General features: G+C 41.8%; 3 protein-coding genes across 3 annotated transcripts; 1 reads left to right on the top strand and 2 right to left on the bottom strand.

The window, feature by feature from the left end:
* Positions 1 to 5,570: 5,570 nt before the first annotated feature.
* On the bottom strand, positions 5,571 to 8,120 carry LOC116489528 (olfactory receptor 1509-like). The gene is made up of 2 exons (XM_032187952.1): positions 7,228 to 8,120; positions 5,571 to 5,643 (listed from the first exon to the last, which is right to left on the bottom strand). Exons 1-2 carry the CDS (start codon positions 8,118 to 8,120, stop codon positions 5,571 to 5,573), a joined length of 966 nt encoding a protein of 321 aa, XP_032043843.1.
* Positions 8,121 to 12,808: 4,688 nt separating this feature from the next.
* Positions 12,809 to 13,738, bottom strand: LOC116490011 (olfactory receptor 4S2-like). Its single transcript, XM_032188836.1, has one exon. The coding sequence runs from the start codon at positions 13,736 to 13,738 to the stop codon at positions 12,809 to 12,811; it is 930 nt and encodes a 309-aa protein (XP_032044727.1).
* An 8,060-nt stretch (positions 13,739 to 21,798) lies between these two features.
* On the top strand, positions 21,799 to 26,151 carry LOC116490395 (proto-oncogene Mas-like). Its single transcript, XM_032189525.1, has 2 exons — positions 21,799 to 21,839; positions 25,177 to 26,151. The coding sequence occupies exon 2, from the start codon at positions 25,198 to 25,200 to the stop codon at positions 26,149 to 26,151; it is 954 nt and encodes a 317-aa protein (XP_032045416.1). The 5' UTR covers positions 21,799 to 21,839; positions 25,177 to 25,197.
* Positions 26,152 to 26,679: the final 528 nt, after the last annotated feature.

Below are 26,679 nucleotides of genomic sequence, written 5' to 3'. Positions count from 1 at the left end.
GTGCAATGGCACACTCTGACAATGTCATCTCTTCTAAAATTAAATTCAGAATTTGGGAGTCTATTCAGGACATTGACTCATATTTGCCAGGATCTGGGAAGAAGGAGCCCCCTGAAAAGATCTGCAGGACAGGAGCCCTAGGGAGCTGGAGGGAACAGGGACAGCTCTGAATTGGCCTCATCTTCCTCAAGAACCATTTCTGAGTTTAGAAAAGTGGAGAAGTATTGAAAACAGCCCGGTCCAAGCAGTTTTAAAGCCAGCCCCTAACAGGGGCACGCAGCTAGCTCTGCTTGACCTGTAATCTTGCAATTCAATGGGTTAAGCAAGGATCCCCTCCCTTTTCTTGGGATTGAACAAAAGCACTGTAGAAATCCTTCTAGTTTTCACAGGACATTTTTCCTTCGAGACAGTCTCTCACTTCCCCTTAGATTAGAGCCATAATCAAACCTGGCTGTATGCTTGGGGAGCTGCTAATTTCCAGGAGAGAAAGCTTGAGATCCTAACGATGCACAGTGGAGCCAATTTAAACACACTTAAACTCTCTTGCCCAGTTACGTCATTGCAGTTTGTCAGGCACCAACTTTTTAAACTGCATCTACTGAGACCTTATTAGAATCATCCCAAGTCATTTCCTGCAGAGACAAACAAATTATGTTAAATAGTTTGCCTTGCGTATTGAGACGTGGGCTCCCAAAAACTGAATGGTGTTTGCATTTGACTTCCTTGTCAAAAAATCTGAGTGATTGCTTCAAATACGTGTAGTAATTTGTACCGTGTTTCCTCATAGAATAGCAAAGGACATAGCAGAAATTTCCCCTACCCAAAATGTGGAACCTTAAAAAAAAAAAAAAAAAGTAGGAAATTACAGTTTGACAATTACAGGTTAAAGAAACAACTGAAAGTCAGCATTGTTTCTCATAGTACATTATCATCTTTCAAAAATTGTTAGTCAGCCACTAAGAGTTACCAGCCTGATGTGCATCTTTTGCATAGTCCTTCCCTTCTGCCTCCCAGCTTAAACATTTCTTCTTCATGGGCCATACCTTAACACAGAAAAAAAAAAAAAAAAAAAAAAAAGGCAATTGATTGGAAATCCTGTGCTGAACTCAAATGTTCGTTGACACAATCTATGGAACTGACTAGCTCATGCAAAGAAAGCTTTTAGAGTAAAATAGTTGAAATGTGAAGTATATGTCCTGTAGGAGGTCGAGGTGCCACAGCTTCCACAGACAAATGGCAAGGTCCTTTTCAGCTTTAAAATTCATGGGATTTGTTCCACAGTCTTATGCCATGCCATGTGATGGAAAGACAGGATCAAACTTTTAATTTTCTCAAAGATCTCAGAAAGCCAAACTAGAAACTGAACATGTACTTCTCAAAAATCTACCCACTTACTAGCCCAAGGGTCTCTCTCTCATCATGCCCAATGTGTTAATCCTGCCTACTTTGGTCTGCATCCCAGATGTAGCAAGATTGAAACAGATTGCCTTAAGCAGCAGATTAACAATGGCACAAAATGGCCATGACTCCAACACAGCAGGATCCCGACAAATGCAGTGGGTGACAGAGGATGGTGGTTACTAAAAGAGCAAGGAGGGGAAGGAAGAGCCCCCTCCCAAAACTAGCAATTGTGCCCTTGTTCTCCTGTCTCCTTGGTATGAGCAGTATGTTCCAGCTCTTCAGGGCTGTCTCTTAACACAAGCTACAGAATCACAAATTCATGAAGTCTCTGAGGGTGGAAGAGACATCTTGCAATCACGCACTGCCCCTGCTCAAACAGGGTCAGGCAGAGCTGATGACCCAGGACTGTGTCCAGGAAGGTTTTGAATATTCCCAAGGACATTCAAAGGATATAAAAGCTGCCAGGGCAGCTCATATCCCAAACTCTGCTTCATGATTACCCTTTAGTTCCATCAAAGCTCTCAAAGCGTAATTTCCTCTGCCATTTTCCCTACTGTACCAACATACAAGGGTGTCTCCATCCCATCTCCCCATACATATCAACCCACATACACTGACAAAGGCTGGTAACTAGCTATTTGGAGACACAGGTCTCAGTCCCTTGTTCTAAAAAGACCTTTGGCACTGCAAAATACATTCACGCAACATGAAAACATGCAGAGACACCACTCTGGCCTCATTGTACAGCAGCACAGTTCAGATAAAATACTGGGTTAAAATACTAGCCCAAACCAAGGACAACCCAACTTGCTGCAAGGCCATCTTCACAGCCCAGGAATGAGGGAACCTACACAGGTGGGAGGCTGAACCAGCTGCTGCCAATAACACCAGCAAAGTCTGTAGAGTGCGTGCCAAGATGTGGCTGAGCTGGCAGAGCAAGGCACACAGCTGCTCCCAAGCTTTTTGGGGAAGGAAGTGCTCTGCTGTGCTGGAGTGGGTTTGGCTACACAGAAGGCTCCTGGCTTGGGATGGAGGAGGGACAATACAGTAAAAGGAGACATGCTGCAGCATAGTGGGGAGTAGAAGGCATGTGTCTAATTGAAATAAGTGTCCTAAACTAGAGCAAGAAGTGTTGTTTAGAGCACTGCATAGACAAACAGCCAGAGGTTTGGACTGGTGTTTGGCTTGGCTTTCACAGGCAGCAGCAAGGACTGAGCAGTGGTAACAGCAAAATATGTTGCACCAACCTGGGGCTAGCACTTGCCTTGTTTCAGGCAATAACAGACAGTGAGGTGGTCAGAAACTGCAAAGAGAAAGCTATCTACACATCTTCAGCAGACACATACTGGTTTGCAGGGGGTCAATTCTGCTCCTAGACTTCATCGCCACAGCCATCCTGTGACTTGTCCCCAAAGTCCAGCTGAGCCCCTTCAGTTTAACCATAGTGCTACCTGCTGCTATTTCAGTCTACCTTCACCCCCATGCAGATATGCAGACATCTTTCCCACAAGTGAGTCCTGGGCGATGATTACATTCCCAATTATCTTCAGTTGATAAATCTTGAGTACTTAAAGATTGGTATGACAGAGAAATGCAGAAATACTTATAGATTAGCCACCTAAATTCCCCACCCCCTTCCCCACACACATCCCCCTTTTGCATTTGCCATAGTTCTTACTTTTTAAAAAACACTCCTGGACTGACTTGTTTCACTGTAGCATCCAGTGGCAAGTTCAGCACTAGCAATACTAGCACTGAGATGTAATCTGGAGTGGATATACCAAATTTCTACACCTTTAGGGAGGCCAACAAACACTTCACAGGCTGAATTCATTGTAAGGCTGCATGGAATAGGCTGACGCTCTATGCCATTAGAGTTTAAACCTAATTAGGTACCCCATAAATATCTAAAACTTGATTTGGAAATAGATTCATGAATGACAGTAACAGCAAAGATAGCTTGTTATATCCCTTCTGCCTCTTTGAGAGGAATACCTCTCTCTCATATCAGTCCTCTCTGAACTGACTGCCCAATCAATTCCTTTGCTTGTGTTCACCCAGAAAAGCATACAGGGCCACTCGTACAAATTCAAAGTCCATTAATCCTCCATCAGCAAGTTTAACCTACATAGGTCACTAGAGCCCTCTAGTGAGCATCACTAGAGCACTATTTAGACCAGGGATTTTGCTAAAGGAAGCAGAGATTCAGCAAGCAGAATACAGCACATTTGCCCTGAGACTGGGTGACTGCTTTCTGTATGTTACTGCCATTTCTGCCAATGGTTTAAGTGATCCTGATCTACGTATATTTTAAGCTATTTTTACTTCTTTTCCATAGTTTGACTTTGATCCATCATTACACTTAGATACAGAAGCTCTTCTAATTTCAAAATGCCACAGAAGTTTGGTGATCTGGTGTCTTAAACGTTAAACAACGTTAAAACATTTGGGGAAAACGTACAGGAAGATTTCCTCACTGCATTTCCTCATTGCACATAAATGACCTATTTAACCAGGCTTCCTCTGATATTCTGATGAGTATCAGAAAGAAAGAAATCAGCATCTTCAAAAAGTTATTTTTCCTGAGGATGGGGTGATTATTTCCAGGAACTGCCTGTCTCTCTATCCAACAGAGGTGCTGAGGGAGCTTAATTCACTAGATCAGACTCAGCTGACAGTTGCTTAAGCTTACTGGTAGACTGCACCAAATTTTGCACCTTCAAAATCCCTGTTTTGTTTTGTTTTGTTCTTCCCCTCTAAAGGTATCCTTTTCTCTAAGAGACCTGGAGCCCCCTCGGCACTGGAATGTGATGCTTCAGTGGAATGCCTAAGTGTAGGTGGGGTGAATCCAATCCTAAACCTCAGTCACTCTAGCACAAACTTACTCTAGTCTCTTCTTGGCAGATGGTAAACTTCTAATGGATTTGTCATATAATTACTACCCTCCTAAAGGATTAAGTTTGCAGAAGGAGTACGGAAATTTAATTACTGCAAGGTGGAGATTTCACCTATTGAAGACAGCTTGCAAACTCCTAGTGTCTTTTTTTTTATATTCTTCTTCCCCAAATACAGTTGCTTTCTCCACATATAAAATGTTGGATTGTGGCAGTTCTTCCTTTTCATATTGTCCCCTGTAATATTTCAGTAATTTAATTGTGTGAAAGAATCATTACTATTTTCTGAAAAGTTAAAAAAAAAAAATTTGCATCCTTTCAAGTCTAGAAAATCCTACCGCCAAAACCTCAGCTGCCTGAAGCACACCTGTAGGGAGCATTGGTGCACGGCCCCTGTGCCTCTGCTACCGGGTGCTGACACGCAGTAACAGCACCCGGCAGCCGGGAGTTTTTCTGCCGGGCGTACTGCTCTGAACGTGCTGATTCCACCCAATGAAACTGGTTAGACAGTTTCAATTTTTTGACATTTGTTCTTAATATTTTCAGATATAGATATACACGCATAAGTTGAAGAGCTTATTTTTGTAAATACTTTGCATGGTGATATTTATTGCTTACTGCAGCTGCTTGTTGATAGTGTATGATCTTGTGTAATATTGCATTGTATCTTAATGTGGTGACAAAAAGATATCAGACGTATTCTGCTCAAATAGCTGTGTGAATCTACCTATAAGCTTCAGCGACAGGGTGTTCCAAGTTACCCCAACTACAGATAAGTACATTGATTGATATCACCCAAAAATGCAATGGAAGTGAGTCCATCTGACCTCATCATTCTATGCTTCCCTTATGGTCAAAAAAAAAAAAAAAAAAGTACTTATCAAGTACTGTTCATCTTCTCTGAGAATAGACTCGGTCATACTCTAGGATGCAAATCATATTTGTTAAGTATAAAGGAGATCAGATGTACAACACCAATGAAGAAAATTACTCCTGAGATCATAGACCTTATATCACCAAAAGCTAAAGTGAAGAAAGCAAAAATGCACACCTTGTCCTTCAAACTGGGGGGTTCCAGTGACTGAAGGAATGTAAACATAGACCCATTACTTTTTGACGCATTATGAAATATCGATTTTGTCAGGTATAGCCATCCTACTTGGTTGCACTAAAGGTCTTTCACACATAATACATACTAAGGTCAAAAAAAAAAAAAAAAAGACTAACTCTTGCTTCTGGTGGTAGGGAATTCAATATTTACAACTGGTTAGTAGGTTAGTAGGAAACTTGGTTTTCTAGGCCTTGAATACTAGTGGTGAAATACCTGTTAACCATTTGCAGTTTCTTCCTTATGATGAAAGACATTCGTGCACCACTTAATTCTGCTGTAGCACTGGATTTCAACACAGGCAGAGTTGTTTGCTTTCAGAGTTGGGAAATAACCTCAAAGTTCATTTCAGAAATTCTATTATGACACAAACATAAGCTGCTGTGTAACTGCTTGTAAGTCTTTCTAGCAAGGAGTGGGTTACTTGCCAGATTTCCCTAAAGAACATTGACCTCCTGATGCCTGTGCTTACACATAAAAGTTCCATTGTTAACCTTATGCAAGCCCTTCTGCAGCTGCTTTTTACAGTGCTGGGAGCTACTAAAACTAGAATAAGGCTATTCTGGGATTCCTAGCCTGTAATAACCTAGTTCTACTTTGTCCTGAAATGGCGCTTTGCAAAATTTAAGTCATTTTAATAGTAAGCAGGCTTTGTCTCTGTTATTTCAGATAATTTGGAAAATGCCTATTAGAAGCAGTCCCAAAACCAAGAAGCGGTCAGAATCAAGAGGCCTAAATCAGCCTCTGTAGATAGTACAGACTTCTCTTCCACACACCAACTGTTTCAGAGCTGACACAGAGGAAATGATTCTTCTTTCACAAACAGTGGAAAGAGGAATCACTCAGGCTCCAGAACCCCTCTCTCACCAGACTGGTGTGATAACAGCAGGTAGTATCTTAAGATGGGATCTCAAACATTTTTGAACGGGTTGTAGTCATGTGCTGTGGCAAAGAATGGGTTGTGGTGATGAGAAAAGTTCATCCATTGTTACAAGAAACAGACAAACGTTATGGAAACAAACACAGAAAAGCAAAAGAAAGACAAAAGGAAAAAAAAAAAAGACACTGACAAAGACCACAGTTATTCAGATCTTTCTACTTTTTAGTTCAAGGAACAGAATGATCCGTGCCTGAAGAAGTTCATCGTGTTTCTTAATAAACAGTAGAAATGTTAGCACAAGTTCCGTTGCGTAATGGTGGTTCACTTTTTCCAATCAGTATTCAGAGGTTGCTCAATGACTCCCACTTGAGCAGATACTGTGATCAAATGTTTTTTTCTTTAGACTCTGCTTTATCCTACAGCATAATTCTTTTTCTATTGGAATTTCATTCCAAACATCTGAGCTCTGCCCAAGAAAAACTTCTAATTTACTCACTGCTTCACCAGGCTCAATGTATAATACCATCAAATCTTCTCTACTCAAGTCTGGTCCTCCTGACTTCTCTTTGAGGGTGCAGAGGAGGATGCCCTAATCACTATCAGAAACTGCAATTATAATTGCAAGGCACTGTGAAGAGCAACAACCTTTAAAAATGTCTCATCTGTGCTGCAGCAGCGACAAATTCAGAGGTGGACTAAGGAGACCTAAAGCCCATAAAACAGACAACGGTATCAATGAAATCTACTACTCTGAAGAAACCAATGTTAGGTAAATTCCTGAACTGGAACTAAACATCCTTTGGGTTTTAGATACTGCCCTACATGTTGAATTCCAACACTGTTCCCATATCCTGATCTGCCACTGGTCTGTAGGAAGGTAACACCAGGTTTTCTGCACAGCCAGCTTGTCTCAGAAGAATCTGCAGCGCTGCCAGAGTTTCCACATGGATGCCTTCACCTCATTATTCCTCAGGGTATAGATGAGTGGGTTCATCACTGGGCAGAAGACAGTGTAGATCACACAGATATGCTTGTCAGAGGAAAAACTAGTGAAGGGCCGGAGGTAGATGAAGATGCAGGGTATAAAGAAAAGGGTGACGACCATCAAGTGTGAGGCACAGGTGGAAAGTGCTTTCCAGTGCCCCTCAGTGAAGCGGACCCTGACTGTGACCAGGATGAACGTGTAAGACGTGACCAACACCAGGAAACAAGCCAGGGATATTAAGCCACTGTTGGAGACCATGAGCCACTCGGTGACACGGACATCCATGCAGGCAAGCCGGATGACAGGAGGCACGTCACAGAAGTAGTTGTCTATTGCATTGGGGCCACAGAAGGGAAGCTGGATTGTGAGCAGTGTCTGGACGATAGAGTGGAGGAAGCCCCCAGCCCAGCAGGCGAATACCAGGACCCAACATACCTGCCGGCTCATGATGGCTGTGTAGTGCAGGGGCTTGCAGATGGCGGTGTAGCGGTCATATGCCATCACTGTCAGGAGGAACATCTCTGTTGCCCCAACAAAGTGCAGAAAAAACAGCTGGGCTATACAGTCCTCAAAGGCAATGGTCTTCCTTTGTGAGAGCAGGTCCACCAGCATCCTGGGAGAGGTGACAGAGGTGCAACAGATATCTATGAAGGACAAGTTGCAGAGCAGAAAGTACATAGGTGAGGACAGCTTGGGGTCAGCTTTGACTGTCACAATAATGAGAAGGTTCCCCAGGAGAACCATGGCATAGGACAGAAAAAAGAAGGCAAAGAAGAAGATTTGCAGCTCCCTTGTATCAGAAAGCCCAAGAAGGATAAATTCAGTCACCCGGGAGAAGTTTCCTAGTGTCATGGCATCAGGCTTCCACGGTGCAGGTGTGGGCATGAAGTCATGGGCTGGCCAGGAAGAGAAAGAGATGTGCTCCAAGGTTCATGGATGGTGAGGGAAGGATGCATTACTCCTATTCTGCATGCTACAGAAAGCAGAGTCACATCATGAATTACAGTGAGAGTTTGCAGAGAGTACTGGCTGCCTTTCATCTCCCATCTGCCCACTCCCTTTTCAGGCTTCCAGCCCCTCATCCCTGAACTTACTCTGACCACTGTTTTCTGCTTTGTAATGGATATGACAAAGCGCATATTCCCATTCTGTCAGGGAGGAGTCACATTCTTCTTTCAAAGGATGAGAGATATGAATGCTGGAAAAACACTATTACCATCCTTTCACCCACTGGGAGTATAAAGTGCCATCATGGAAGGCAAATACTTGCTATGCCCAAGCATCATGTCTACAATATATGGCTGAACCACGAGCTGTTCCATGCTCTCTTCCTAGTTGCTTTCCTTTAAACTGACAAAAGGGTTCTCCAGTTAGCTTGTCAGCTCTGAAACTAGAGATACATGCACAGAAGCCAGGCCTGGGAGGTTCCTCACTGGTGTTCCTCTCCACTGAGCTAGCAGTTGTCTGGTAGCTTGATTGCTGTCTTAGGCCTGATGTTGACAGCACATGCTCTTCTGAAGAACATATTTTCTAACATAGCATAAGCTGCAAAACACTTCATGCATTCTATGTTCCCTCTGTGTTACTCAGAGACATCTTTAAAGTTCTTCAGTGGATGTATACCCTGTTTTGTAGAGGTTAAAATATGACCATTGGTAAAATGCTCATTTTCATTTACAATCACACCAGAAAATTCTTCATCTGCTCATTTTTCTCTGAGAGTTTATAAGTCAGCAAGCAGGAGACTACTGCTAAGAAAGCATTTGATGCCTTTGATACATGCTTCTTACCTTTTGCTAATACCTGAGCAATTTATTTGGTTACTACTCTATTCTCCACCACTTTGCAGTAGTTCTCAGAGTGCTTCTCTTTCCCATCAAACAGGATTGCTTCATGAGTAATTCAGAATATATGACTGCAAATCAAACACTAGTTTAGAAATGGTCCCACTTTGTCCTCTTCCCCCAGGGGCTCAGTAATCTTCCAGAGCTAGCACAGCTGCAGAGGGGATGACTGGCCATCTGTCTGTAGTGACCCCTCACGCTGTAGTAGACAGATGCCTGCAGTACAGGCATCACAGCACTGGCTCCCTGTATAGTCAATGAAGAGAAACAAACACTCTATAAAGTTTACCTTGTTTAGATCATCGCACTACAATGAGATGCTTATACCCTAGAAGTTTGCACACCTGTCTGAATATAAATGGAGAGCAGACACCTGTCCCATGCTAGGTGTCTCAATTGCAATCAATGTTAAATGAAGCTGCCTGAAAGGATCCAACTGGCCAAAGTGTTACAGTAGCATTTACATGTTTCTGTACATTTTCAACAGGTTACCAAGCATTTCTCTCAGCCTTTCACATGGATGCACACAACCACACATGTTCTTTAATATGGCATGGCTGATACGAAAAACACAGACAAAGATGAGATTTTAAAAACAAACAAAACAAACAAACAACAACAACAAAAACAGGCTGCTACTGTACCAAGTTACTAAATGTTGTTACAACATGAACTTCCAAGTCTGAACTCCACAGCATTTGTCGTCTGAACACATTTATAATCATTCACTCCAAATTTGTTTCTACTTTGTTTTCATCTGACAAGGCGTTGTTCCACTCTTATTCCTTCTGCTTGTAATTGCCACACCCTACTCTTGTTTAAGTTTCTTGTTGCACAGAAATTTGTTTCACAAGATTTTCTAGCAATTTTTCTTGTCCTGGCAGGCTACAAACATATTATATTGTGATAGTATCAATATCCTGTTTTCCATCTACCATTTAGTCAGAGAGATCCAATGAGGCAACACCTTCAAGACTTTCAGAGCTGACCTCAGAGTTTCCTGCATCTCCCTTCTTAAACTCAGACCATCCTAGCACAACATATAAATACTCCTGTAATGTATTGGATATGGAAGGTAGTTTTCTAGTAGTGGAGTTGGATCTGTGAGAACTGTTTTGTTACCAAACTTCAAGTAGCTGCCCAGGGCCTTATTAAAGAGATTTGGTGATTGGGTCCCTGGTGTGCAACAACACAGCAATTTGTTCCTGAAGGCTGACGGGAAAGGACAAGGCACCATGCACTTCTACACACTCAGGGGCCTTTTGTGTGGGAAAAAAAAAAAAAAAAAAAAATGCTCCTAATAAAACAAACATAATTGTAGAGTCGTACGAACAATCCCTGCATTGAGAAATGTTGGGCACCAGGAAACATTGCTTGGATCAGAGGAGCTGCAGAGTTGCCATAGTGGGAAACTGCAGTCACACAGGGATAGACTGGATTCATTCACCATTCATTCACCAAGACAAAAGAAAGTCTGGGCAGACCAAATATGTTGTCAGAGGTGGTGCGTCACTGAAAACTGAGTCTCAAATCAAAAACAGCTTGAATTTGTTTCCTCAAACTCTCATTTCAGTATTTAAATGGTCACTTTTAAACTTAGGCTGAAATGGGCTCTGCAGTATCAAAGCAGTTTGTGTTTGGTACTTGACTTTATCCCTTTTAGAGATTCTTCAGTTTCCTTACTGGAAACAGCTGAGGAAAAATCAGCCAAACAATAACATTCTTATTAAGAAGATGAGGAACATTTTCAGTGTTCAGCTAGGAAATGGGTTGTATTTCATCATGGAGAGAGATTTAATCACCCTATTTCCACTGATATACCTATCCTATAGATAATACTAGTGCAATAGTGCAATACTTCCAGAGAACTGGTCAAAACATGAAACTTCATCCAGTGTCTAAATAAAGCTATGAAAACTATCCTGATAATTCCTGTGGACGGTGGATGAAGATTTTATAGATTTTAACAGTTCTTGGATTGCTGTACTGATCTGCTATGAAGGTCACTGATGACATAAAGTCAAGGCTTTGGAAATGTGTTAGAGAGCAGGGCTCCTTTAAGTTGATCCAGTCAAGAGCAGCTGTGATTTTAGGTTTGTAGTGCATGAGTTTTGTTGGGAAATAAATCACACATCTTACATGTGTTGTCTTTCATTGGTCAGTTTAGATTCTGAATGTTTTGGGGACCCAGGGTCAGGAGGGAGAAAAACACTGAAGTGGATAGCACATTTACCAGGAAATACCAAATAAAAAAACGAGAGTTCAGACTTTCCATTGTAGGAACCCTTTTAGCTATTAGCCTAGTGAGTTTTTGCATCATGATACTGACACTGAGCAGTAATAAGAGCAATTATTATTACTGGAAATTGCAGTGGCAGGGGAAGTGGAGAAGATTCCTCTCCTGTTACCTGCATCAGCAAATGACCAAACTAGCACCTAATACCAGTGTTTTAATAGCTAACTCATGGAGTCAGCATATGACAATGTGGTTTTGATAAGAAAGCATTAACTGTAAGAAGAACAGGGAAATCCAGCGGTATGATTGTTCAGCCTGGAAATGAGGAGGCTGAGAGGAGACCTCATCACAGTCTACAGCTTCCTCACAAGGGGGAGCAGAGGGGCACGTGCCGATCCACGCTCTTTAGTGAACAGCGGTAGGATCTGAGGGAGTGGAATCAAGCTGTAACACGGGAGGTTCAGGCTGGATATCAGGAAGAAGTTCTTCACTGGCACCCAGCCTGTTGGAGTTTAAGAAGTGTTTGGACTGTGCTCTTAGCCATATGCTCTGAATTTTTGGGTAGACCTCTGTGGGGCCAGGATTTGGATTCGATGACCCTTATGGGTCCCTTCCAACTCAGGCTATTCTATGATTCTATGATAGCATCTAGCAGCAGGCAACGATGAGCTTTGCAGAAACCTTGGGCCACCATTTTGCAGCTGCATGGGCTGCAGAGCAGCTAGAATTTGCATGCTTGAAAGTTCACCCTCTGGTAACAGCAAGCTTTGCCTGAAGAACATTTTTAATATGTACATATTGGTGTTTATTTATTTATTTATTTGCTGATGTTTCAGCACAATCTGACATCTTTCCCTGCCCTAACATAACCTGTTTCTCTCATGTTCCTATTTTACCCTGAAATGAGTCCCATCTCCCCAAAGGCTGCTGACTCATCAGCTTGCTCAGTTGTAAACACATCATGTTAGCACACAAAAACACACAAGATGAAAGCTGCCAATGCCATGCTGAACTGAAGGGATTGTTTACTCATAGAAGCTCGGAACTACCATCACTCCTTTGTGCAGAAACGTAAGGAGACACCACTCTCCAAAACTTGTAGGAGATAGTAGGAAAGAACTTCCCAAAATACTTGATTTTTACTCTTAATGCTGGGAGAAGCCTAGACAAATACCCAAGATACAGCTATGACATGTTTGAAGGTAAACACCACAATACTACCCCCAACACTCAGGTTTGATAGGTGACAACAACCTAATATATTTTTGGCTGACAGTTTCCGAAGAAAATAAAAGATGCATAAATCCTTGAATTTAGCCTCAGCTCTATTCCAAGAAGCTGTGCTAAAAACAGAGCAACATTACTGGAAAGTCCTTCCTGAACACTTCTCTTTTCCTCCCCGTGTTTTTTTTTTTTTTTTTCTGAGCTCACGTCATTGTACAAGCAAGCACTGTGTTGTTTCATGTCTCACTCCTCTTCACTTTTCTGCTCCACAACTTTTTTATGGCATTTTTCACCTCTTCATTTCGGAGGGTGTAGATCAAGGGATTGAGCACGGGCGTGATGATGGTGTAGAACACAGAGATCATCTTGTCTGCTGAGAAAGTGGTGGAAGGGCGCATATAGATGAAAATGCATGGCCCAAAGAACAGAATTACAACAGTGACATGGGAGCTGCACGTAGAGAGTGCTCTGAGACGCCCTTTGGAAGAGTATGTCCTTAAAGAGACCATGATAATAACATAGGAAACAGCAAGGACAACAAAACAGGTGAGAGAAATCAGACCACTATTGGTAACCACAAGGACACTAATGACATAGGTGTTAGTGCAGGCCAGCTTCAGCAATGGGTGAACATCACAGAAATAGTGGTCAATCTCATTGGGTCCACAGAATGGCAGCTGAATGGTCAGCAGGGCCTGCACCAGTGAGTGGACAAAGCCTCCCACCCAAGAAGCTGTCACCAGACAGCCACAGACATGTTTATTCATAACATTTGTATAATGAAGTGGCTTGTGTATAGCAACGCAACGATCATATGCCATCACTGTGAGAAGGAAGATCTCAGTGCAGCCAAAGAAATGGCCCATAAACAGCTGAGCTATGCAACCCACAAAAGGGATGGTCTTCTTACCAACAAGAAGGTCATAAATGAGTTTGGGAGCTGTTACAGTAGAGTAACTTATGTCTAAAAAAGACAAGTAGCTCAGGAAGAAGTACATGGGAGAGTCCAGCCGTTCACTTGTCTTTATAGTGATGATGATAAGCAGGTTTCCAAAAATGATAATGGCATACAAGACTAGGAATAACAAGAAGCACACTTTTGCTGTTGTCTTATCTTGTGTGAGTCCAAGGAGGATGAACTCTGTCACATTGTTTTTGTTCTCCATAGACACTAAGTAGACAGGACCTGAAGTAAAGAAAAGAGCTGCCAGATACAGCATTAGAAATAGGATGGTATCAGTACACAAACATATTCATCACTAGTATGCTAAATACTAATCATATTTCCACTGATGTCTTTGGGGGGGCGGGGGGGGACGGGACAGTTTCCATTTAAAATCAGTGCTTCCCTCAAGGAATAAAGCTGCTATCCAACTCAGAATGTATTATTGAAGTGTATAATAAGAAGCTCAGATTATTTACCTGAGGAAGGTGGTAGAAATAATACCTTCAAGAATCCTAGTTCTCACCTTTGTCTCTTAAAAAAAAAAAAGATGACTACTAAGTTCCCTCAAGACCCACTTTTACCCAATACTGTCGACTTTGAAATAAAAAGTTGAACCAAAGGGACAATGCAGCTATAATTCAACTCCCAAAACTTTAGTCATGGCCTGAGGAAGGTCCCTGCTCAAGAAGAGAATGTACTTTCCTTTTCAGTCCTCTAAGGGAATGCAACAGTACCGCTCCTTATTATCTCTCTGACTGTGACAGACCTGTATAAGCTGTCACAGAAAGAGCTGCCCAGTGTTTCCTTGGACCACCTTTCTTACAGTACATGCATGAGCTAATCTGGAGCTAATTTGCATTAATGGTGTGTTAGAAGGGGGATTGTATACCTCACCCAGGCCCTGGACTGAATGTTGAACTCCTCATAAATACATCTGGGTTAATGAATGCACCCCTGCTGACTCCCATACAGTATCCACAGTGTTCAATTTATATATGAAAACAGAGGTGGCGAGGATGTAACAACCTTGTCTGTGACACCAGTAAATTGTCTGGTGTATGAATCCCATTTGACAATCACAGGTCACTCAGTTCTATCTCCTGAGCTCTCTGCCTCACCCACTAGCTATACACATTCAGCACAGCAGAGAAAATGGTCTTTAGGGTCTCCAACCCTATCTCTGTGCTCCTCCAAGACCAGAGGGAAAGCACTGTGGGGAAAACCCAAGTGTGTGTGTTGTGACCACTGATTTCTGATGTACAGCTAGGGGGGACAATGTAAGACTGAGCACATAGGAAATGCTGTCATCAGCTTCTGAGTCCTCTCTAACACTGACATGCTTTTGACAGATTATTATGGGAACAGGATATGGGGGGGTGGGGGGGGTGGGGGGGAAAGGCAACTAAAAACCCAAATTAAAACAAGGGCTAAAACCTGAGGTCTGTAGTTAAGGTTTTTCTAATTCATAAAATGGACCTCACAAAAGTCACTCTACAGAATTCTCTATTTTTTAAAAGCAGGATTTCGCAGTCATGCTTGAACAGAATGATGTAACAATATCAGAGAACTTACACTGTTTATGTTTGCCAGTCTCCAAGAGTTTACTTGCTATTGCTCCTCTGATGACCTCCTCTGACCAGTTTAGGTGGTTTCATCAAAATGGCTGAAGTGCAAGTTGCTGCTTAGATGTCACAAGAGCAGTCCACACCTCTGCCAATTCTGAAAGCTACAGCAGCTGAAAACCACAACTTGACTCTCCATCTGCGTTTCTCATTTTGCAAGAAACAACTTCCAAGAGCATCTGCAAGAACAGCTCTCTCTCACAAGATGGGGAAATTGAAGCAGAAATATTTAAAGTGTATCATGCAGCAGAAGCACAAGACTACTTGGAGTAATGAGATCCCAGAGGCATATGAAGATTTCTTTGTCAGAAGTCGTCAGTGGACAAACAGCTAAAAATTGTACTTTGCATACTGTTAAGGTAGTCTCTGGAGGGTGACACTAGAGTGTGGTCATCTAGACTGTGTTACATCGTGCATGATTTGCCTGCTTGGTTGTTTGATGGCTGGGTTTTTAATGCTGTCCAGATAGACTCCATTTACTATTGGCCATGTATTTCTTCTGGAAGCATTGCTGGTTCAGATAAACATCACAGCTGGCCATTTGCAAGACTTTTATTTCTTTTAGCTTTGCAATCAAATGTTCCTGGAGTAAAGGAATGACACATGACATTTAGATAAATTCTGTTTTCTGTCCTAAGGTAGTATTTCTGATATGTGTACTTATTCTGTATTAACTTGTTCTAACTATCTCATGTTGACAGTGCAAATAAATATCAAAACTGTGCTGTGGACTGCTATTCCTTAGACATCTGGTCTGTACAAATTTGAAAGAAAAAAAAAAAAAGTGGAAGTAAAACAGGAAATCATTTCAAAACTTTAGAAAGGATTGTGGTTAGTCCTCACTGCCTATCACGTATTTTTACTCAGACAATGCAAAATACAGAAGGTATTGTTTAATTCTTTATATTATTTTCAGTGACACCTTCCATAAGGTATGATCAAACTTTTGCCCAGCAGCAGCCAAAAGCGAAGAAACAAAGTTAAAAAAAAAAATAAAAGAAAGAAAGAATTATAAGCCCTAGCTTGGGCTAGGAACACCTTGTAACCTTAAACCCTACTTAGGTGATGTTAAGGTGTAACACAGGAGCAAGCATTTATAGAGACTGTAAATGAAGAAATAAAAGGGAAGTGCTTCAGTTACCTTTGGATAGTACCATGCAGGTACTGGATAGGCTATGCACATGGAAAAATAAAGACACGTGGTTCATCAGCACTGTCATTATCAATAATGAATTCTATATCAGACGCGCTTGCAGACTATTAAATAGATTGGGTTACTCTCAAGTTTATGAAGTGATTGTTTTGCATATTTTTTTAGTGTAGGTATTTAATTCTCCTTTGATGAAACCTCAGCCATGGCTATTACTGAACCGAGACAGGTGCACTCTGTGATTTGCTCCTCCATCCTGGTCCTTCAGGATTTGTAAGGCCTGGGTCTATGGTCAGTGTGCTACGGACAAGGCCAGTATGTGCACCTCAGGCACTACAGGGGCTGCAGGGCAGATCATGCCCATGTTTCCCCTCACTGTAGAACAAGTCCATGATAACAATCTTTGTAAAAACAATGCCTTCAAGAATACCTGGAAATACTGCTTGGAGTGCTGATTTATTTTACAAGTGATGATGATCTTTGAATTGTTGTTTAGGGTGGAAATGAAACCACTCACAGGGAAAAAAAATCTCTTGTATATACATTTTGAAACACAATTTTCCAATATCATGGGCTGAAAAATGACTTCTGGTGAACTTACCTATCATGGAGAAAGCAGCAATTTCTGTAGTCACATATGATTTTAGTATTTTGCTTGCTCTAAATCTTAGCAATTCTAATTTGAGAGGAAGGAAGAATGAAAGGATCTTTTCAGATTGTTTTTCCCAACACTGTATGAATTCTACCTAGGACTGATTTCTGATGCACTCTGGGGTATATTTTCAAGATTTAATATCTGCTTAATGAATCTAATCTAGACAATGGTCAGTATAAATCTCTCTATATATAGGCAGAATGGCTAAATTAGAGAAAATAAATTAAAGTTCCAGAGCCCTTTATTTTTCCATTGACTAGCCTGAGTAAATTAACATCACTGGGGTAAAGTTAACTTCAAGGAATAATCCTTTTTGTACCCTGAAAGTAGCTCAGAGCTTTCCCTAATGCCATACTATTTTTTGTGTTATGGCTGAACTCCTTATTCCTGGGCATTTCTAAATTTCTAGTTTCTCTTTTCAGACATGGTCACACTCAAGCATGTTCGTGGGGCTTCTTTGGTTCAGCCAGTTCCAGGTACAGCTCCAGAGCAGTACATGTCACTCGTAAATAAGTGAACTACATCTTTAAAAAGACTTAATAGCCATTAACAGCTTACCTTTATCCAATCAGACCATCAGAGTTCCTTTGGTCAAAGATGTCTAGAAACCAGTATATTAAACTTTGTATAGAGTTTACAAAAAAAAAAAAAAAAGAAAGAAAAAAGGCACTTTTAGAATAAAATTATCAACTGTATAGGATGTATTTTATCATGGAAACATTCCCAGTCAACTGGTGTTAAACATCACCAGTGCAAGTCTTGCCCAATGAAACCACAATCTGTTCTTCCTGACTGTGCAGGTGATCTCTTAGCAGAGAATGATGTGGAATGATTGAGTTAATGCAAATTTTTGAGCCCCCATTTAAAGTTACAGCATAATCAGAAAGTCTTGTGCAGACAAAAAACATCAGCATCTACAGGAAACAATGAAATGGAGAAAACCCAAGATTACTCTCAAACCCACAAACTAGAAAGGAAATGGGGAAAGTTAGGGACTTTTCCTGTGCTTACAGTTGTTCTAACTGTGGACAAAAGATAATCAAGAAGAAGGGTAAAATTGACATGGGTCCTTCCTTTTCCAGTATATCTTCATGAAAAAAAAAAAAAAAAACAATCGATAAGAACAATGACATATTGATTTCTGCCTAGCCTTACCGAATTGTGATCCCTCCCTCCCTTCCTCCATCTCTCTCCCCCTCCCTCCCTCTCTCCCTTTCTCCCTCCCTCTTCTTTTAACTTAGCACTCACATAGCCTTCCTACAGAAAATAAAAAGTCAGAATGGGTGCCCATATACAGCTGTGCAGTACCGAGTGGAAGAGAAACAGTTGGGCTCCATCCAGGCCAGAACTCGAAGCAAACCCCACCAGGCTCAGGGTCACATTTAAGCAATCAGTGGTTCAGAAAGGAGTGACCAAATGATAAATGAACAAGGAAAACTACACAGCAGGTGGGAAACTCCTAAGCTAAACCAAGATGTATATTCTTGAAAGGATTGTAAAGACCCATTCGCAGCACAGCCAGCTTCACTGTGTATCCCTCTTGGTAAGGTCCCTGCCATCACCACCAAATTGCATTTTACAAAATATTCATCTGCCTCACACCATCTCATTGACTTATGTCACATAGAATTCTGTATCTGAGCTAGTCATATCCACACTTCTGCCTTTGCAGAGCAATTCATGACCAGCTTAAGCTGGCTACTTAAAGGTGTGATGAATTACTTGCTGGAGGTACGTATTTCTTTCTGTTGACTCTAAGAGGATCACAGGAACTAATTCAGTGGGGGATTCTCACATAATATGTCTTACCTCTTAAAGAACCTTTTCAGGAGAGACTAGAGCTGTATGATATGATGCAATCAGTTGCAAAGTAAAATAAATACCATATAGACTGCTAATATTTTAAAAAGGATGAGAATTTTTACCTTCTCCATACTGCACGCATCATCCCCTAAAACTTCAGGTGGTTAGTGGGAAACAAAAAAATAAATATAAAATTATCTAATCCAGGGCTGCAGAACTTGCCCTGTATGTGGTTCCAGCAAAAGATAAGAGTTGATCACTTCAGTGAAAATTTATTTTTCTATTTTCATATTTGTTCAAGAAGAAAGGAAGAGGAAAGGAAAGTAGGAAGAGACGAGAAGTAAGTGAACAGAAGAGAAAATAAAGATGGATAAGCTGGAAAAGTTATCTTCTCTGTATTTGGAGGCCTACATTTTTGTGTAGGGGTTTTGTGGTTTTATCTCATCTACATCTCTGTTCCCTGGTAGGGATGTGTTAGAGCACAGGGTCTTTAGAGAAAATAGAATGGAAAGCTTCCAACACTTGCTTATGAGATGCCTTTTTCTATATAATCCCATCTAATTTAGTTTCTTGTTTTCCTTTGTCACAAGTGTATCTTGGTATTTCCTGCCTATGTGAGAACTGCTTTGATGGTCTGTCTGGATAATGTAGCCTGTGTGCACTGAGTGTTACATTCATAACCCAGACGCAGAAGGGAAGGCTGAGAAGAAAAGCATTTAAGTACTGCTCTTCAGCCCTCTCTGAGGATAACCTCTCACCTGGAGGGCTCTTGGGGCTGCAGGAGGGAGACATGGAGGCTTAGTGAAAGGAAGGCATGACAGGAAGGGGCAAAGGAGACATGAATTCTGTCCTGACTGAAAAGGTTAAACAAACATATTTTAAAGAAACAGTCATGAGTCAATGCTAATGACATTTTGAAAGCATTTCAGGATTTCTCCACCACAAATAACAGCCAATGGGTTAGCTGAACATTAAACTGGACAAGTGTGTGCAGTGAATTAGTCCAGTTAACCCTTTCCAGAGTCCTTACTTAAACCAGGCTGAGAGCTCTATGGTTTTCCTAAGCATAGAGGTCCATTAGATCTGCTGCTTTGGTTTTCTAGTGCTGTGAGTAATAACACAGTACTTTTAGTGTATAAAAACAAACAAGAACTACATGAAACACAAAGCTTCATTTTTAAAAATTAAAAAGATTCCTATTGGTATAGAGAGAGGCACCATCCTCTAGGGGTGGTGAAGATTGGTCATGGTAATCCTTTAGGTAACCCTTGCAGGTTGGGCACACTTCTCTCACCAGTGGTTACGATTAATCTAAGTTTCCATAGAGGCAGAAGTCACTTCTTGATGAGCTTTCATCAAGTCCTATTTTGCATGAAATTTCATCACTGAAAATCCAGTGAGCAAAGCACAATGCTAGAACTTGCATGTTTTAGCAAAAGTCTGAATTACAAAGGAAGAAAAAAAAAAAAAAAAAAAAAAAAACAACTTCTTTTTACAAATGGGGAAACCAAAGACAGCAAGTCAGCTACTTTATGCCTATGGAAGTCAGCTGATTTGATTCTGACTTTGTCACTCTGTGCTGTCCTATGGAAAGACACAGATCTCTCCAGAAGTGGACTCATCTGATCTATCTTGGACCTGGTTTTAGGATAGGATTAAGTCTGAAAGGGACACCTGAAGTCCTGGCCAGGTTAATAAGGTTTAATAGAGTATCGGGTAAGAAAGTCTTACAGTCTTTGGGAAAAAAAAAAAGAGGAACAACAGCTGATAGAAGTCAAAGGTTAATCCTCGGGTACTTGGCATGCTAAACTAATTTGGGCCAGACCTGCTAGTTTTTGTACCCAGTGATAAATATGGCAATGATTGGGCTAACATCATACCCATCTCCTTTTGTTTCCCCAGCCAAATGGACTACTAAAAGAGACGTAGTGCACAGGTTCAAATCAACGGGAATGGGGAAAGGTGTTTACTCTGTTTTCACTCCACTGGGTTTAGCACACAGACCAGGAACCCACAGTGTCTGTGCTACAATGTGGCTGAGGAGTGCTGTGCATGTTGAGTAGATGAGTGAGGTGCTGAAGATGGGCAGCAAGGGCTGACAAGGCAGGAAAGAGGCATGAATTCCATGGTGAGCAGGATGGGGATGGGGCACTGCCTGGGGGCAAGTTGTGAAACTGGAAATGGAAGGCATGAGGCTGGAGCTGGTGAAATCAGAAGTGCCTGAGGTGTGGTGAAGGACTGTGCCAAAAGACAATATGAAGTGGCATGTAATGGCGAAGGGTTTGAAGTTGCCTTTAAAAAGATGGTGACATGAGGAGCAGGCATTGTGTGATGAAGGCAGTACTAGGACAGGTCGTGCAATTGTGGCTACTGAGGTGTGCTGGGGCAGATCCTTCTCCAGGGCAAGTTGTGTGACTCAGTAGGAACCGATTTGCGAGGCCACTTGTGTTGGGAGAGGCTGGGGTCACACTCTGCAGTGATGGGCATTAAGGAAAGTGGCAGGGACAATCGGCCCTTGGGAATGAGAAGTTGTTCTGGGGGAGGTTGCGAAATCAGCAGCAGGGTTTACAGAAAATGGACTGGCAGTTTCTCAGCCCGTGTCACCCCAAGCAACAGTAAGGCATCCTCTACATGGACTGTGAAACTAGAGCACCCCAAGGATGGATGCAGGTGGGAAGTGAAGCAACAGTGCAAGAGGAAGAATATAATTTTGGACAGAATGTTTTTGCTTTTTAGTATTGTTAGACTGGCTGAAGAAGGGAGAAGTGGTAAAAATGCATTTCTTAAGACATGACAGCGACAGGTCCTGTACAAAGAGGGAAAGGGGAAGTAGTTCAGGTCTAAGTGACCACACACAAAAAACTAAATGTTTCCTCCAGAAAGTGATTCGCTGGCTCTCAGACATTACATTGACCACAGCTTTTTAAACAGTGCTTAAATAGCCTGGCACTACAGTGCTGACACAAGCAATGACACGAGCATTTTATCTGGACCACATGTCACAGGATTCAGGTTATAATTTTCCCCAGCAGATCCATACCAGGCAGCTGCTGCAAATCAGCCACTGAAGTTCCAAGGAATTCACAAAAAGGTGAGAAATTCTTAGATGACTATCTTTACCATTGCACTTCGTCTGATGTTTTCTGTCAGTCATGCTTTTGCAGAGATGGAATGGGACAGGAGGAGAAAAAAATGGAAGAAAGGAAATCATACATTTCCCTCGCTCGAGGGTTAGAAATTGGCTATAGACACATAACTGCCTTGATCATTTTCAAGTTAGGGAAAGCTTCATCCTGGCAAGCCATTTTCATGAACAAGTGCTATTGTATTGCTTTAAATACACCTCTGTAATAGAAGATGCCACTATTCAGAGACCTAGCATTAGAAGTTTTTATCTTAGATGCTCAGCTAAGATTAGCCAAGAAAACACAACAGCTTAACTTCATATCCATACTCTAAAATTACTTTGTGGTGTCAAGGCTGTTCAGACTGACATCTGCCACAAGAATTATGTGGTACTCAGCTTGTAAACCACAGGCAAGATGTTTAATCTCAAGGGACTGAAGGGTCACGTAGACTCAGTTTGCTGATGTTTGATGCAAGCTTTCACTAATAATGTTTTATTAAGGAAGTAGACTCTTATAAAATAGGTATATAAGAAACAGAAGTTACTTTTTTGGTCTTCTTTTCCACAGTCTACAGAATTCAAAGAAGGATTTCTTCACTTCCATTACAGTGGAATGAAAAATTATTGATGTTTTGTCATCTATCCACAGGACTTCTCTTACAGCTAGTAGCTGTACCTGGCAGTCTTTATGCATATACTATCAATGGCATAAGGCCATGGCATTTAACATTAGGAAAATCTGCTTGATCAGCCTAAGTTAGACAGCTAATTGCCTGCCATTGTCTGAATTCCCAGCACAGACAGACATATCGCTGGAGGATGAGGTGAACTGCCTTCTGGAGACAATTGCAGCAGGGAGGTTGAATGACTGCTTCCCTAAAACAGGCACCTGGTCAGAAAGCTGGAGTGGGCTTACAGAGAGCTAAGTGACACTCAGATATTTGGGCCCTCTTTAAACCAATTAAAATTTTGTTTCAGGTCACACAGACAGATTGTGGCGAAGGAGAGTACTGCATTTAATCTTCTAAAGGCTAGGAAAGCATTTAACCACTGGATCTTCCTTTCTCCTCTCAGCAGACTCAGATCACAGAATTAGAGGCTGTTTCAGCTACTTTCCACTGTGAATCAAGGTCTGATAATTTTTCATTGTGAGAGTCCTGCTGCCACCCAAAAAGCAGATAGAGAGGAAGTGAACAAAGTTATAAGGCCGTATCTTTTCAATTTGCTTGCTATAAATGTTCAGGAAGGCGGAGGCTTGCTAGTGTTATTGATCAGGCAGTATGCTACCCTCCCCAGGTAAGGAAAGAGAACATGAGTTTTGACTCAGGGATGTTCCATGTAGGGCTTACACACCTGTTGTGAAACACACTGTGCTGAAACAGAAATTCTGTGTGTTCAGAAGGAGATGATGATTTTTGTTTCCCGCAGTCCCTTTCAGCGTGCACTTAAATTCTTTCTTTAGAGACCATTGGTCTCTGAAGTTTTAACACTAGAAGCATATGATGTCACTTAATAGCCATGGATGGAAATATCCATCTTCCTAAAAAGAATATTGTGCATTGCCAGAAGTTCCCTGTTTTCAGTAAACCCTAAAGGTTTCTCATCCTGCAAGCTGTGATGAAGTTAAGAGTGGAGTTCACCTCAGATCCCTTTGGCTGTCTGCACATTAAACCTCTCACTAACATTGGCATTCTGCAATGTATCAGCTGCCAGGAAAGACAGGCAGGTGACTGTATGCCTCTCTTAGACACCTATCTTGGGAAAAAATACATGAATCCTAGAGGTGTTCATAAACCTCCGTCAATTCAAATTGAAGCTTTAATGGTTATATTACATGAGATGTTTGCATTTTTAATGGAGAAAGCTAGGAGTAATTGTCCCAGTTGGATGCCCGACCAAGCGTGTGCCTGCTACAGGCTAATGCAGCAAGATTGTCCCCACTGTCCCAGGCCATCAGCTGAGCAAGGAAACGACCTGCATCAGGCATTTATCTTGTCTTGGTCGATGTAGTACTGAAGAGGGTGTGTTTGGAGTGGCAAGATGAAACAATGATGATTCAATTTGTAACACTTCACTTGTTAAGGTAATCTATCTGCAAGCATGTTGCAGCATTTTACAAAGAGGGAAGAAACCATTGTGCCAGTTCAATGATTCCCCTCTTCCCAGCCCTCCCCATTTTGACTTGTTCCTTTCATCTTTTTAACTATCTCTTGCTGCTGTCTTTCAAGGCACTTCTCCACCTTCCAAGTCTAAATAGCTGGTGGGCAAAGATGATAAGGGTCACACTGTTTGATCTCATCAGACAAAAAAAAAAAAAAAAAAAAAAAAAGAGTGTGAATTCTACTTTTGGGCTTCATGTTTTGTTTTAGTTTGCTTGGTTGGTTGGTTGGTTAGTTGGCTTGGTTTGGAATCTTTTGCAAGATTCTTACTCAGATGCCATTATCATGGGGAAAGGAGGAGGATGAACTCAGGGAAGTGCTCAAGGCCAGGCTGGATGGGGCTTTGAGCAACCTGGTCTAGTGGGAGGTGTCCCTGCCTGTGGAAGGGGAGAGTGAAACTAAATGATCTCTGAGGTCCCTTCCAAATCAAACCATTCTGTGATTCTACAGATTCCAATATCCTGTGAGGGTCAGACATTTTGTCCCACATAAGGTTCTTACAGTGTCTCTCTGAGAAGGAAATTAAGGGCTGACTCAAATGAACCATATTAAACTATACCTTACTAAAATCTAAATCAGTCATCAACATAAAAAAACTACTAGCTATTTTGAGTAGCCTTTACCGTGTTTTCTGCATCTATGTATGACAAAACTTAATTGTCTGTAATACTGCTTAAACTTGTATACTGATTGCCTGCAACTTTTATACATTCTTGGCAAAATTCATCTCACTTAATCCTAGCAGCATGAAGCAAAGACAATTATACCAGAGTTGTTAACACTGGGTTCTCTTTTTATTCAGAGAAGTAAAAGATGTACTTTTCAGGCATGATTTATCTGAGTTACTATTGCTCATTTTAAGATATTTGTTTCCCATTGCTGACAGTAAAAAGACCCTCACAACATGAATCAAAAAAAGTGATAAACACATTGTAATTTAATTTGTCCTATGTGTCATATGTAATGTGGCCTCAGATGCAATGCTTTGAACAGTGCCTTGAAACACTGCACTCCAAGTCCAAGCACAGCAATCCCTCCTTGAATCTAGCTCTGGCTACAAAGAACTAGAACGACTCTGGAAACACCACCAAGTTATCAAGAGGGAAAGTTGCATGAGATTTACCACCTCTCTCTGCTTACAGGTCTGTGCGAAATCACTCATAATGAATACTTCAACTACATCACTCTTCCTTCCAAATGCAGACAGCCAAGCTCAAGGAGCTAATCACAGTGGTGATGCAGGAAAGGCAGAGGCATCTTATGCTGTCCTCAAGTTCATGGAAAGCTTCTGCCTCATCAGTGCTGCCTGTGGGATGGTGGGAAATGGCATGGTCATATGGTACCTTGGCTTCCGCATCCGCAGAAACCACTTCACTGTCTACATCCTAAACCTGGCTGCTGCTGACTTTGGGTATCTGCTCTGCATTGCCATCGAGACCGTTAAGTACTTGATGCAGTTCAACGTGGGGGTGCAGTTTGGGATATTCCTCTTCCTGGATCTTTTCATGTATGGGACTGGCTTGTATCTCCTGACGGCCATCAGCATTGAGAGGTGCCTGTCTGTCCTCTGTCCGATATGGTGCCGAAGCCACCGCCCAAAGCACTTGTCCAGCATCATTGCTGGTCTGCTCTGGGGTCTCTCCCTGCTGCTGAACACCCTCGGATATGTATCGTGTACCATTCACCCCTCCAGCAGCTGTTCGCCCCTGCTCATCACCATTGGAGTCTTGGATTTCCTCTTCTGCACACCCCTTATGCTGATCTTCAGCCTGACCCTCTTCCTCAGAGTCAAGTGCAGCTCCCAGAAATTCCGAACAGGCAGGCTCTTCACCGTCATCATGCTCACTGTCCTCTTCTTCCTCATTTTTGCTGTGCCTCTGAGCGTCCTGATCCTCTTTGATTTCTTGGGCTACAAATTTCTCTACTCCCCTGAGATTGGCTTTGTGCTGTCCTGCGTGAATAGCAGCCTCAACCCAGTCATTTACTTCCTTGTGGGGAGCTACAGGGATCGAAGAATCAAGTTCGCCCTAAGACTGGCATTCCAGAGGGCCTTTGAAGATTCAGCAGATGACAAAGATGAACGGGAAACCCGTGACACGATAACCATGTCCTCCTAATACCCTGCTGTGCCTAATACAGTGACAGTGCTCTGGAGTTGTGGGCTGACTGCTTACAGAACTGAAGAACTCTGATGTATTGGGGGAGGCGGATCATCTCACCTAACCTTTAATGTCTTCATTGGAGACGTCTATCCTTTCGCTAGTTATTTGAATCTCCATCTGTATTAGGACAACACTGAAAGTGCCTATTTATTTTCAGTGACTATTAAATTATTTTGATGTGATAAGGTTAAATGTCTTGATGCCTGTATTTCATCAGTGCAATCCCATCCAGAGTTTACAGCTCACTCAATAAAGGCTCTTCTTTCAGAGCAAACCAGAATTGACATTCATAAATAGTCACTTTTTTACTCAGATCTCTGAAGATGATATGGGATTCATCCTCTTCCTTTGAAATCAACCACGAATTTCCTGTAAGACAGTCTATCTCCCTTAATTTTAAGTACGTGTATCTCAGCAACACATGCAGCCTTTTGTGGCTTGTAGGGTGCACAATTCTTTGCTTCCTAATGTAAGCATTTCAAA

Source organism: Aythya fuligula, chromosome 5, assembly GCF_009819795.1.
Source record: "Aythya fuligula isolate bAytFul2 chromosome 5, bAytFul2.pri, whole genome shotgun sequence".
Taxonomy (NCBI): Eukaryota; Metazoa; Chordata; class Aves; order Anseriformes; family Anatidae; genus Aythya; species Aythya fuligula.
The sequence above is the reverse complement of the archived record's forward strand: the minus strand, read 5'-3'. Positions and strand labels throughout refer to the sequence as shown.

Excerpts from the sequence above, each read along its gene's own strand:
- LOC116490395 (XM_032189525.1), top strand. The coding sequence starts at position 25,198 with ATGAATACTTCAACTACATCACTCTTCCTTCCAAATGCAGACAGCCAA.
- LOC116489528 (XM_032187952.1), bottom strand. The coding sequence starts at position 8,120 with ATGACACTAGGAAACTTCTCCCGGGTGACTGAATTTATCCTTCTTGGG. Across the intron at positions 5,644-7,227 it reads AATGAGGTGAAGGCATCCAT|GAAGAAACTGCAAATGGTTA; the intron begins GTGGAAACTCTG and ends TTTCATCATAAG.
- LOC116490011 (XM_032188836.1), bottom strand. The coding sequence starts at position 13,738 with ATGGAGAACAAAAACAATGTGACAGAGTTCATCCTCCTTGGACTCACA.